The sequence below is a fragment of the Camelus ferus genome, chromosome 14 (assembly GCF_009834535.1).
Source record: "Camelus ferus isolate YT-003-E chromosome 14, BCGSAC_Cfer_1.0, whole genome shotgun sequence".
Lineage (NCBI taxonomy): Eukaryota > Metazoa > Chordata > Mammalia > Artiodactyla > Camelidae > Camelus > Camelus ferus.
This window is the reverse complement of record NC_045709.1, coordinates 17,300,032-17,314,379: the sequence shown is the minus strand read 5'-3', so window position 1 is coordinate 17,314,379 and position 14,348 is coordinate 17,300,032. Positions and strand designations below refer to the sequence as shown.

Below are 14,348 nucleotides of genomic sequence, written 5' to 3'. Positions count from 1 at the left end.
TTTATCCCCATTTAAAGAGTTTCATTACAATAGATGAGTTGTTTTGTTTCTGTTTTGTTTGCTTTGTATTCCAAAATCATCTGCCTTAATTTATTAAATGGCTACAGGATTATTTTAGTGAAGAGCAGTTAAGAGCCTTGAATAATCACAGACAGATGTTGAATGATAAGAAGCAAGCCCAGATCCAGTTGGAATTCAGGAAGGCTATGGCATCTGCTGGACAAGGGGAACAGATTTTACCAAGGGATGTTACAACTGTGTGGAAGTTGCGTATCATAAGCTATAAGAAAAAGGAAAAAGATTCAGGTCAGTATGTAAATTTTTTGTTTTTATAAATTTTTTAAGTTAAAAAATCAGATAAAATTATTTCAAATGCTAGCAAAAGTGTAAAGTGAGTGTATATCAGAGAAGCAAAACTGGGTTTCCAGTTCCCACAACATGATAATCCTTAGATCTTTATTGTCCTCAGTATGTATTTTTAAACAAGACTCTTCTTAATGATTATCATTTCTCCCATTGTGTCTTCTTCCTCTTTAAATAGTTATATTGAGTATCTGGCGTCCATCATCTGATTTATATTCCCTCTTAACAGAGGGAAAGAGATACAGAATCTATCATCTTGCAGCATCAAAATCTAAAAGTAAATCTGAAAGAGCTAACATACAGTTAACAGCAACCAAAAAAACTCAGTACCAACAACTACCGGTATAAACTTTTTATTATATTTTTCAATTTTGATAGATGTATGTTAGTTTATAGAATTCACATATATTCATATTTTTTTTTCTTGTAGGCTTCAGAAGAAATTCTATTTCAAGTTTATCAGCCAAGGGAGCCCCTTCACTTCAACAAATTATTGGATCCAGACTTCCAGCCGCCTTGCTCTGAGGTGGACCTGATAGGATTTGTAGTTTCGGTTGTGAAAAAAATAGGTAATAATACAGTGTATTTAATGGTAGCTTTTTATGGATGCTTTTTAAAACATTGTATTTTAAAACTTGTCTTCATGATTAATTGGACTACTAATCAGCAAGTTTGGTAACTAGTGATTTGAACGTAGGCTTGTTTTAACCCCGATTCTTAATGAAAAGCAATTCTACATTATTACAAGGAAACAACTTACATCCCATCTGTGCTACTTAATTTTAAAGAAATTGCTAGAAAGTGTCTTGCAGCATATTAGTGATTCCTAGACGGATCCTTATAACTTCCCTCTGCAGTTAACTGAGCAATCAGGCCTCCACCTCCTGCTTCAGTTTTTACTACTTTCCAGCATCTTAGCCAAATTCATCTGTATTTTATTCCTTCAGTATGACATTGCTCATTCCTCTTTCCACAGCATTCTATAGATTTTATCTTCAAAGCCACACTCTCTTGTCTACATAAGTACTATGCAAGTGTCAGGGTCAGCTTAGGTCTCAACTAGAAGCCTTCCATTTACTGTATTATTTCACGCCAGGCACCTCAGTGCTCTGTGCTCCATTCTCTTCAGCTGCGTTGACACCTTCCTTGCTGTTCTGAGCCAGTTTCATCACAGAGCCTTTCTACTCACTGCTCCCTGCCCAGAAGCCCCTCCCTGCAGACAGCCACGTGGCTGGCCCCCTTGGCTCCTTCAGGTCTCTGGGCAAATGCAACCTTATAAGAGGCCTTTCGCTGAGCACCCTTTGTAAGAGAGCTGTACTCCCTCTGCTCCCCAGCCCAGCACCTTTTCTCCTCTTTACTCTGCTTTATTTTTCTCCATAGCACCCACCACGTGTGTCTCCTTCTAGAATGTTGGCTCTTTAAGGGCAGAGATTTGGTTACCGCTGTATCCTCAGCTCTTAAAACAGTGCGTGGTTCAGGGTAGGGTCCCAAATTGGTAGATTCCTTGTTTGATTATCAACTGTTCTGTCATGGTTTTTACCTTCCTCAGTTCTTTGGCTAAGGCTTATTGCCAGTCCTTTTTTCAAGAAGCCTTCAAGTATGCCGTATTCCATGAGTTCCTCATATGTCTGAAATATGTACCTAAAGCCTAATTCTGAGACTCTTATCTTGGCAGGTACAGTAATGTGCGATCTTGCTTTTCTTCCTTCAGAACTTTGTAGAAATTGCTCTTTTGATATTGAACAGTCTGGGACTTGCCTAATTTTCCCCCATTTAGGTGATTTTCTTTTTATGTCTAGATGTGTGAAGAATATGTCTCAAAGTCCGAAAGTTTAAGCTATGTTTTAGTATAAGCATTCTGTATACAGTTCTCCTGGAACACTGATGCCTTTTTAATCTGCAGGTTCAAAGCTTTATTTATTTCAAGGGAATTCTGTAGTATCTTTGAATAAATCTGCTTTTTCATTCTTTGGGATTTCTACTTCAAGGGCAGCAGTTAGTCTTACGTTGGATTGTTTTTATTTTTAATTTTATCTCTTCTCTGATTGCTTCTGTTTCTTTGTCTTTTCCATCTTCGTTCACCGTGATTATATACAGCCTTTATGTCGTAATTTTATTTTCTGCAATCTATGTTTTATTTCTTGTTATTTGTAATGCATGTGTTTGTCCCATTATGTCCGCAATTTATTTCTTTGGTCCTGTAATCTCCTTTTTGTCTTACCAGGCTATTTTTCATTCCATATTCACATTCAAGCTTTTATTTTATTGAATATATGTTCTTATTAAGTTCAGTTACATGAATCTCTTGAAGACTTCAGAAGTTTTCTTCTCTTCTTCCAGTTTTGTTTACTTATGAGCTGTGCTCTTTGTCTGTTACCGGGCTCTTTTCTCCTTTTGTTTAATGTGTTTCTGTGTTTTGTTTAGTTCTGTTTTAGTGCTTTGTGGGGTTTTCTTTGACTGTTATGTTAATATGCTACATGGTTTTCGTGGCATTTTACTTCCTCTTGCTCGTGTTTGGGTGACTCTCTCCACACGCTGCATTATTGTTGGAGAGGCAAGGTAACTTGTATTCAGTTGTTCAATTCACATTTATTGATGGTTATGTGCCAGGACTGTTTTAAATGCTGGGCGCATAGCAACGAACAAAATAGACAAAAATCCCAGCCCTCATGGAGCTTACATTGTAGATGGGGAGAGAGAACACACACAAAATAAATAAGTAGCATGTAGCTTTCTTACTGTGGCTCAGGAAATTAAGTAGGGAGTGACAGCATCAGGGGGAGAGGGAGAGGAATGTAGCTTTAGACAGGGAAGTGAGGGAAGACCTCGCTGCAAAGGGGAAGAGCCAACGAGATTTGAAGGACTAGAGGGAGGGGGAGCACATCTGGGGAAGGAACATTCCAGGCAGAAGGAACAGCAGTTACAGAGGACTGTTACAGCAGGATCCTCCCTGGTGCCTTATGTATTGACAGAGGCCAGAGAGTGAGGAGTAACAGCTGGGAAGAGGCTGTCAAGGACCAGAGGATAGGGTGGTCTTATATAGATTAACTTTTTCTCTGAGTGTGATGGGAAGTCTTAGGAAGTTTTGAAGGAAGGAGTGACATCTAGTGGGTGTGTGGTGAGAGTGACGTTAGCTGGTAGCAGAGCTGGTCTGTCCACCGCTAAAGAGGAAGGAGTAGTGTATACAGGTACGGGTGTGAGTGGAAGAGGTGATGTGTAAGTGGAAACTGGCAGCAGATCTCTTCTGATTGCTTCTGTTTCCTCAGTAAAATAGGGAACACAATCGTCAACTGAGTCAGAATTGAGGAAAACGTATTGAAGGTTTGAGAAGAGAGGAAAGGCATGAAGTTATTCAAGAAAGTGGCCGAGTGAATGGACTCTGTAAATACACTGTGACTGCCAGGGCCCACTGGAGGCTAATGTTCATGCATATAAAATAAAACTAGTCATCGTGGTTGTGTGATATTTTTCCAACCACGTTTAGCTATAAAGGTCCGTGAAGTGGGTGGGAAGTGAGACTTAACCAGACTTGTAGTTTAGCCCAGTGAATAACACAAATCAAGAAGGGCAAAGAATTTGGGGATATATGCAAAGGAGGGACTTTTAATAACCAACCCTGAAGTTTAAGCACAATAGAGAGGAGAGAGAGGACCTTAGGGGAATGTGTCCCATTAGGGAAATGAGTGGTATGTCCCAGGGGGCTTGAAGGATTGGTTGAGGTGGGGTTCTTGGGGGAGTGAGCTGGAAAGATCACAGGTGGTGGTTAAGAATGATTTATTTGAAACTGAGATTCTGGAGGGGATGAAGTTAGTTTATGGGAAATAGTCTTGGGTATGTGCAATGGAATGAGCAGCTGGCAGAAATGAGAACAGGATCATTCAAGGAGAAGAAAACAAGGAACCTGGAAGCCCAGGGTACTGGAAGCGATTATCTGAAATGAGCAAGAAATACAGCAGCAGAGATGACAGAATGACCGTGAGCTGTAAGTTACAGTCTTAAAGGAGGGGAAGGGAATGAGTGACTGGAGGCCCACAGATGCCTAAACGAGGAGGAGTGAATGACACGGTTCACAGCTGGGTGTTTTAGGGAGGGGGAGCAGTGGGAGAGGCGAGGAGACACTACCCTCTGACATCCAGGAGACAAGGGCTCTGCAGAGGCAGCTGTGTCATCCAGGGAGAGCCAGGTTTCACTTCCAGTAAAGGCTGAGGCTAGTGGAGATTTTACTGAGTTCCAGAGGGTCCAATAAGAGGCTCCCAGAAGTCAGGGGGAGGTTGGAGACGGTGTGCAAAAAGGCAGTGTGTGAAGCTCTTTGGAGACTGAGTCCAGGCTCCCTGCGGAGACTGACCTCATGGTCCCAAGGCAGTTGTGGTGATGAGGTGAGGTATGTGGGGTAAAGAGGCCTGCCAGCACCCCATGCAGTTCTCGAGTCGTTTTTTTTCTTTTTCTACTGTATTCAAGACCGGTTTTTCCCCTCTTAGTTTCCATCCACTGTATATTCCATATCTGAAGAAGATAGAATCTCTGTTCTGGATCACTGTCCCTAGTTGAGTGAGTAACCCCATGTATTCATGTGCTATGAGGCTGTAATTAAGTATCACAAACTGGGCGGCTTAAACAGCATAAATGTATCATCCCATAGTTCTGAAGGCTAGACATCTACAATCAAGACACTGGCAGGGTTGGTTCCTTCTGAGGGCTGAGAAGGAATCTGTCCAATGCCTCGCTCCCAGCTTCTGGTGGTTTGCTGGCCATCTTTGGCCTGTAGACGCATCACCCCAGTCTCTGCCTTCATCTTCACAGGGCATTCCCCCTCTGTGCGTGTCTGTGTCCAAATATCCTCTTTTCATAGGGACACTGGATTAGGATGCACCATAATAACCGCATCTTAACCTGATTTTGTCAGCAAACACTGTATTTGCAAACAAGGTCACGTTCACAGGTACTGGGGGTTAGGATTTCAGCATCTTTAACGGGACACAGTTCAACCCACACGGCTGTTATTCTGTCAGTCAGTCCTCATCGCGTGCTTTCCACTGTGGCCATTTTCATTACTTCTAATCGGAAGGGGGACACGTAAGGATACTCATTCTATCTGCTTTTCTTCAGATTTAAGGGTAATAGAATTCTCAGGATGTGTGTCATCTCACCAGTGTGGGGAAGGGACGAGAAGCGGAGCCTCCTGTGCTTGGTTCTAGCCACAACCTTCTGTTTCTTTCCTTCATCATCAGTTTTTAAATTTTGTATCAGGATGTTCCTTATTTGCATGTTTTTGGTGAACACTTCTTTCTTTTATTCAGTTTGATGTCAAGTGTTAGAGAAAGAAAGTTCTACTAGAGAGCACCACACTGCCACCTGAAGCCCGAAGTACTCGTTCCCCAACACCCAAATCTAATCGGGATGTGTCTCAGCTTAAAACCTTTGGTGGCTCTCCCTGCTCCTTAGAAAATGAAACCTGAGCTCCTTCATATGCCTGAAAACCTTTCAGCCTCCTGCCTTAAACCACCACCCCACATACCTCAGCAAAACTGTACCATTTCACATACTTGACACACTCAAGTATTTAACAGTTCCTACCTTTAAAATTGCATTCACTTTGCTTAGAATGTACATTTCCTTCCCATCTTGATGAATTTTTCCTGTTTGCTGTTCAGCTTACATGTTGCCTGCTTCCCCATGGCCTCTGCAACAGAATGTGTTGTCATACTGCATGGAAATTTTAGCATCAGAAGCAACAGGTCATTTTGGAAATGCTGAGCTTTCTCTAAATTTAGTTATTTTGATTTGTTTTTACCATCAGCATACCAAAATAAATGGCCATATTTAGAGGTTCTTTGTATTTTTTAATTTATCTAACACATTTATAAATGAAGTTTTTTTGTTTGTTTGTTTTCTGTTTTTTGATTTTTTTTTCCAATTGTAGGTCTTGCTCCTTTGGTCTATTTATCAGATGAATGCCATAATTTATTGGCAATAAAGTTTTGGATAGATCTTAATGAAGACATTATTAAACCTCACATGTTAATTGCTGCAAGCAACCTCCAGTGGCGACCAGAGTACAAATCAGGAATTCCTACTTTATTTGCTGGAGATTTTTCCATGTTTTCTGCCAGTCCAAAGGAAGGCCATTTTCAAGAGACATTCCACAAAATGAAAAATACTATTGAGGTAAAATTAGCTTTGAGCATTACCATGCATGTTGGTATTGTCCTATTTTGACAGTCAGATGTCAAGGAAGTAGCAGTTTTTATGAAAATTGGATAGTTGAGTTATAAATGGAGGGTGAGATTTCACCATATGTTAATTGGTTGTGAACCTTATGAGATGGTGGCTGACAGTATCAGGAAGAAAAGAAAGATCTGAAAAGGAACTGCGCGGGGTGGGGATGTAGCTCAGTGGCAGAGCGTATGCTTAGCATGCGTGAGGTCCTAGGTTCAATCCCCAGTACCTCCATTTAAAAAAAAAAAAAGAAAAGGAACTGAATTAGGGAAAAGTGTGAGAAGGATGTTCAGAGCCTTAGACTGTGCAGGCAAACCGGAAATTGGTGACAAGAATAATACAAGTTATCTGTGGTTCAGAGCACTTGGCAGTGTAGTTAGTTAATAATATGTAGACTGTAAATTTACATTTTAAACTCCATATCTAGTATTTTATACAGTTTATACCTGTCCTAGATTTGAAATAATACCAAATAGGAGAACAAAGTTTATTGAGTGCTTATTGTATGTCTGGCTTTGTTCTCAGCCTGTCTCATTTAATTCCCCCATCAACCCTGCTGAAGTAAAGAACTGTTTTTGCATTTGATTGATGAGAAGCAGAAAAGTTAAATCACAGAGCCAAGTTGGTAGAACCAGGATTCATATGTAAGCAATCTGAATGCAAACTATGCCCAAACTATGAGCTACTATGCAGTGCTGCCTCCCAATAAAATCTACAAAAGATAAGCCTCTTAGTTCCATAGTTTAATATTTGAAATATTATTTAAAATTCATATAAATTAAAATTATATTTTAAAAGCATTAGAGTAGCCAACTATATAAAGGAAATTTGTGTGATATTTTATCTAAAGACTCGCTTCATATCATGACTAACACCCTGGTTTATCTGGTTTCTAAACTGAGGGTTACATTCATAATTTGGCTCCCATGCAGAATACCTAGTACTATTTATTACCCTAGATTTTCTCAGACCATTCAAGGGCAGTTCAGAGATGACTGTCCTTTACATATCATTTTAAAGTTTACTAACAAAATACTCTAGTAAATTAGGTTAAACCATAACTGAATTGCTTGTATTTGACCATTTGTGACTTCTGAAACAACAGTTTCATGTGATATAACCTACACATTACTTCACTTAATCCTTGGAACAGACATGAGGCAGTTCTCTGACCTTATTACTAACCAAAGGAGTACTCCGTGACATGTCAGGTGATTTACAGCTGGTAGGTAGTAAATAAAGCTGAAATTCGAGCCCCAAACCTACCAGCTCCAAATCCAGGATCATATGATAGCCTGCTGATGACACCAGGTGGCTGGGAAGCTCTCTGACGCCGCTTTCCCTCCCTGATATGTGCACTCACACCCCCTCCCTCCTTCTCTCCTCCAGCAGTTAATTTCCCCTGAATCGATGACTAGGTTTTGCATTTTTGCACTGGTATATTGTGTGACAGTTGCTGTCAAATTTGTGGTGTCTCATTCTTTTCTTCTGGTCCAAGTTTTTTCTGGTTTTAAAAACACTTTCTGAAAACATGAATGTGGGGGTTTGCATTTTACAAAACAGCTTTTCCAATTTATTTTCTTAGAATATTGATATATTTTGCAATGATGCAGAAAACAAACTTATTCATATACTTAATGCAAATAATCCCAAGTGGTCCACTCCGACTGAAGACTATACTTCAGAATCACACACTGCCCAAACAGTCCTTGCTACAGGAAGTAAGTTTCTGGTAAGTTAATGCAAATTTAAAGAATTTTATAAATATTATATACACAGGCAACAATATATTCTAGTGTATACATAGTAAACATTATGAAATGTTGATTAAACTTAATTAGAAAATGTGGTTAATTGTTAAGTGGCTCCTATAGGTGTAAGTTATCTGGAAATTATAACCTGTTTATTGAAGCCAGAATGTAACACTCTTTGGGGGGAAAATTTTATTAACAGGAGCTTTCATTTGTGATTGAAAGACTTTTTTTTGCCTGTGTCTTTTTGCTAAGAGGACTGTTCTGTACACTTAGGGTTGTTTCTAAGCTCAGTTTGATTTAATTCTTTAAATCACAATAAAAGCAAATCAAGCTAAAGTCTAATATTGGCTAAGGGCTAATTCCTAAGTAACTAATACTTGCTAAGAGTATGTATATTAACTCATTTAATCTTCACGACACCCCTATGAAATAAAAATTATCTCCATTTTACAGATGAGGAAACTATGACATACAGGGATTAAGCAATTGCCTACAATCCCAAAACTAGAAAAGTAGGATTAGAACCCAGGCGGTCAGTGTTCTTAAAATGGTTTTACAATGCTTAGCTTTGTTTAGCCTGTTAGTAACAAAAAGGAAAAGATTAAAGCGTAAGTTATATCCCCTACCTCCCTTTTTGTCTTACTGCGATTAGAGTTCGTCTTTCTTTCTTTTCATGTCATTTTTATATCCTCTTTTGCAAAATTATTACCTTCTGGAATAAGAGGAAGAATATGAATGTCTCTTGAAATCATAGCCACTAGGGGAGTGAGATTGTGTGGTATTTGTGTGTTTAAATATTTTTTAATGAAAAGCTACTTTGATTTTTATATATTAGTACATAATTATATAGGCTATTTTTTAATTTGTTTTTTATCAGATGTCTTCTCCCAGTGAAATGAAATATCAGAGTCCTTTATCACTTAGTAAGCCAAAAGGGAAATCTATCTCCACACCTGTATCAGCCCAAATGACTTCAAAGTCTTGTTGCAAAGAGGAGAAAGAGATTGATGACCCAAAAAGCTGCAAAAAGAGAAGAGCCTTGGATTTCTTAAGTAGACTGCCTGTACCTCCACCTGTTAGTCCCATTTGTACATTTGTTTCTCCAGCTGCACAAAAGGCATTTCAGCCACCACGGAGTTGTGGCACCAGATATGAAAGACCTATAAAGAAAAAAGAATTGAATTCACCTCAGATGACTCTACTTAAAAAATTTAATGACATTTCTCTTTTGGAAGATGATTCAATAGCTGATGAAGAACTTGCACTGATAAATACCCAAGCCCTTTTGTCCGGTTCAGCAGGAGAAGATCAACGTATGTCTATCAATGAATCCACTAGGGCTGCTCCCACTAGTGCAGAGGATTATCTCACACTGAAAAGGCATTACACTACACCTGGGATCAAAGAACGAGAGAATTCCCAAGCCAGGACTGAAGAACATGAGACTAATATGCAGGACACAAGTACAATAAAAAATATCTCCAAGAGGCTGCAAAGGCGACAGAAACCAAAATGACAATAGTTATTAACAACCTTTCCAGTCTGTAAAGCATATCTAGTTTCAAACTGTACACCAGTATCTGCATAATGATAAAAGAAAGCAAATAATTCAAATTTTACCTCAGTGCTTGTATATCTCAGCAATGCTCTTTCCCTGCTTCTGTATTGGTGTACTCTTACTTCAGTTATATATCTTAAAACGGTGACTGTATATTTATTAACTAGTCAAGAAAAAATCTTTAAATCTTCAGATCACTCTAAGTATTATTTTACAAACATAGGAAACATACCTGTCTCTTTTAGATTGTATCCTTATAATTAAATGAAACTAGGTTTCTCAGTACAGTTATTTTGACTCACATAATTCTTTTTAATTTAGTTCCTATTTTAGGTTTTTTTTTTTTAAGGGGGGAACCCAATAGGAATCAATTTTCCTTAATGCATGTGTTGGTTCTACTACAGTTTTATGCTGATCAAAAAAGTCAGGATCAATAAGAGACTACAGTAGTGTTTCCTTCTGACCAATTCTTCATCCTTCAGTCAGCATGACAACAAGAAAAATAGAACCGTCAATGCACTTACTTTTTATGATTCCAGTGTTATCTGTGAAATTAAATTATTTCAATTAAAAGTTCAAATACTTTAAATCAGAAACAGATTTCACAGTGTTAATTTTTTTTTAACAAAATGATCATCTGGACTACGACTTAAAATCTTTCTTTCAAATTGGCACTGATTCTACTTGATTTATTTTTAGCCCTATCACAGGATTCAGCAAGTAGTCCCCTTTAAACCTAGTTTTTTCTAACTACCAAAGCAGGAGATAACAGTTCAATTTAAGATGATATTCTCTTAATTTGTTACTTTCTTACATTTAATAGAGAAAAGAGAGAAAGCAGTTTGAAGTAGGTACTCATAGCATGGAGAAGCTCTTAAATCAGGTCTTTTAATATGTCTTAAATTTATATACAGTATCATGTTATCAGATCTCATTATAAACACATTTTAAAGCCAAGAATAGATCCTTTTAAAAAGCAATTTGTTTCCTTCCATAACTGTGACCCATGATTTTTCTCTGTTCTCAAAATCATTAACATAGTAGTCTACTCTAGTGTTCTAACTTAAGTGTTCTGCCAGTCTTATTAATGTGATTTAAGTTTTGTTCATATAATAATTTGGTCTTCACATCCTAATCATCTTCCCAGTGATCCACTCCAGAACAGGGAATAAAACTTCAAGTGTCAGGGAAACAAAGAATTTTAAAAATTTAACTTTTTTTTTTTTTGATTTCTGGAAAAACTTGAGCTATAACCTCCTTCATTCTTCATTACCATTTAGACAACCCACTGCAGACACATCTAATGCACACACTGCTTTTTATAAATTATAAACAATATAGCCAACTTGTATGAGAAAAATATGAAGCTTGAGTATATGTGAATATCATCCCCCCACATAGTAAATGACAATTTAATGATTACAAAGTCAACAGTATACACTGCATGATAAGGGATAAATGGTAGAAGCAATCTGTGTAACTTACTCAACAATCACTTAATCAGAGCCTACTCTGTCTGTAAAGCACTATCCCAGTTCTAAGAGTGATGCAAATGGTAATACATAAAACAAGTCAGTAAAATCATACAAATCAGGAGCCATGGGAGTTGAGAGAAAAAATAGAACACGTCTAGGTGGGATAAATAAAGTTGGTGGCATTTAATCAATGATTCTTATGCTTCCAAACAAAGTATTTTAGGAGTCACACAGGGAAAAACAGGCAAATAAACAGGGAAGCTATTCTGAGCTCTTTAAAAGCTTTGCACTTGTAACCTGGGGCTACTTCTCCATAGTGGCCCAGCCCAGTCCAGCCCAGGTGAACCAGAAGCCCTAAGCAGAGAGTCAGACCTAAGTCAGGAGGGCTTGAGTTCTGGTCCGTTAGGCTGCTCCCATGGGATCAAAGGAAAGGCGTTCCCACCTCGGTTCTTTGCCACTTCTTGGTCTACTATCCTAAATGAGTCAAGCCATCCAGACTGAGCTAGTTCTGAGCAGTGACCACATTGACTAGGATACCCAGAGCTACCTGGGCCTGGAAAACAGGGCAGTTGTCATGTGGATCATCATTATTATTAGATTATTATGTGTTGTGCTTGGACATACAGAATTTAGCAAAACTATACCTTAAAATCATTCAGATTCGCTAAACTTTAGTTTGTTGGCCAAACTTGGCTACTCAAAGGAGACACCAATTTTTTTAATGTTAATGAAGAAAAAAATTACAGATGCGTTGCTGGTAGTCAAGATGTTGTATAGATTTCAATAGTGTTAGATAATGGAATGTTAAAGTAATAATACAGTCTTTCTAATGTGTACAGATCAAATCATTTATATAAGCCAGTAAAATATCAGGTTGCATTTGTTACCTATTCATTGAAGACTGGTAAATAAGTTTATGATATAGAAAAGCTGGTTTTTAATACTGTAGGATTCTGTGGAATTTATGGTAATTAAATTTTTTTATATTCTTAAACTAAAACCTTAGATTCAATGACAAATCCATTAAAAGCAATACCATATATAATTTTAATAACCATAAAAGCACCATTAGATAGGACACTTAAATAATACTTCACAAAACATTAGAAAGCTGTTGGCCAACAAGAAATAAAGCATACATCCTACATGATCTTATCTATCGTGGTCTCACACCAAACTAATCTGATTTCAATCTGCTGAGATTTAATTTGGATTCATTAGTTCAGTATTAGTATAAGAGAAGTGGTAGAACTTTACTGTCTTAATGCCACATAAAAATACCAAGACTGCTCATCTTAAGACAAGTGTGACTTTTACCTATCTCCATAGGATCTGCGTCCTCGGATGCTTAATTCCTTGCACTCCCAAAACTTTGGGCTGCCGTGTCATTATATACATGTTTATAGGCATAATGTTAAAAATTGCTTGATTATTCCTCTTAAAAATTGGTGTTTTATAAAAGCAGGCCTGTTTTATTTACACTATTAGCACAACAGCCAAAAGTTATTCAGGTTTAACCCTGTTCAATAAAGTGGTAGTTAAAACACAAGATGCGACTTTAAGTAACGACACTGATTTTCCTCAGTAGCTTGTATAGCTAATAAGAAGGATTTTGACAGACATGTTTAACAATGATACATCACTAAAATAAAGGAATAATTTCCCAAAGTGTCTACTTTGAAGGACAATATTCCCTTAGATGTGTACTTTCTGCCATATTCATTTCAAAGGAAAATCAGTATCATCATTACAGCCACACATCTCACATTGTTAGATACATGGATTATCAGCGTAGCAATGGCACTAAAATTTTTCCTGCCTCCTACTTCTCCCCCACTGTTTCAACTTTCCTGATGGAGATGAATTTCCTGGAAAAAAAAATAGGTTGCTTCAGAGAAAGTGGTACTGAAGCTTTATATTATAAACACTTCATTTCATTAATGGACCTACGAGGCTGACTATGTTCTTGGGTATGTCCTCAGGTTTCAGCTTCAAATTAATCCTTTCCCTATAGAAATGGACTTTGTTTAATCAAATCGGCAGAGTTCCCAGCATCAGACCATGCATATAGGATCACTTTAACAAATGCTTGTTGAAGATGAATGTAGTTACTTCTGCTCAAAAACTTTCAGGTTCGACTATTTACATTAGAATTAGAGCTCTGACTACAATTGAACAAAGAATAAATACCAAAATTTGAAGTAAAAACTGATTTAGGAAAATTCTGAGTGCCTGTAAGAGAGACCTCTAATATCCATGGTGACAACCACCCCTTCTGTTAAAGGAGCTCTCATTAATGAAGCCGCCATGAGCCCTCCGGTTTGGGAACTCTGCGTAGGTGTTCCAGTACCCTGCACCGTCGGAAGGAGATGCATTACTTCTGTCCTGGCTTCTGTTTGCTCTGCTCGGTTTCTCGGCATGCAGCACACTGTGAAAGGTAACATCATGTTCATACCGTTCTTTCATTCGGTGTATTTTTTCTCTTGGGACTCCATGAATGTTTCTTCTATGTGGAAAAAAATGCAAAAGGTTAGTTAAAGCATCATATCAAAAGGAGTTACTTGTACTTTACAACTCCTGTATTATTATCTCAGGATGGAACTCTGACAAAAGCATAACAGTCATGTTAGCAGTTATCTTTCAGGCTCAACTCCCGTTTTTCATGCTGCCCTGCAAACCCTCAAACTACCCTGAGGCTAGCAAAAAGCTAAAGCTTCAGAAATGCTTTGTTTCTGGACATCTCATTTCTGTGCTTCAAGTTGTAAAAGAGCACCATTACTTTTTTTTTATTATGTATTTGCCAGTTTGTCATGCATATTATCTATAATCAATTATGTCAGTCCTACATACTTCTAGATGCTTATTAAAACAATCTTCTTTAATTCAAGAGGGCATGAGAATCAACTGGGGATATAGTTTGAAATGCAGTTGCCAGAGATTCCAACTGTGGATGGGCCCGTGAATTAGGATTTTAACATCCAC

The 14,348-nt window shown here is 37.9% G+C and overlaps 2 protein-coding genes across 5 annotated transcripts in view; one reads left to right on the top strand and one right to left on the bottom strand.

Moving 5' to 3' along the window:
* The window catches only part of BRCA2 (BRCA2 DNA repair associated), a 46,270-nt gene extending 36,092 nt beyond the window's left edge, over positions 1-10,178 (top strand). The window contains 6 exon segments of the mRNA XM_032496330.1: positions 108-306; positions 542-705; positions 794-932; positions 6,284-6,528; positions 8,165-8,311; positions 9,211-10,178. Of these exon segments, the coding sequence (XP_032352221.1) occupies positions 108-306; positions 542-705; positions 794-932; positions 6,284-6,528; positions 8,165-8,311; positions 9,211-9,849 (1,533 nt within the window). The 3' untranslated portion in view covers positions 9,850-10,178.
* A 585-nt stretch (positions 10,179-10,763) lies between these two features.
* N4BP2L1 (NEDD4 binding protein 2 like 1) overlaps positions 10,764-14,348 on the bottom strand; it is a 30,449-nt gene continuing 26,864 nt past the window's right edge. For 2 of the 4 annotated variants that reach the window (XM_006183209.3, XM_032496333.1), the window contains one exon: positions 10,764-13,872. In XM_006183209.3, coding sequence (XP_006183271.3) covers positions 13,614-13,872 — 259 coding nt within the window. In that variant the 3' untranslated portion in view covers positions 10,764-13,613. The remainder of the gene's footprint in view (positions 13,873-14,348) is intronic. The other 2 variants (XM_032496332.1, XM_032496334.1) reach the window with 2 other exon arrangements.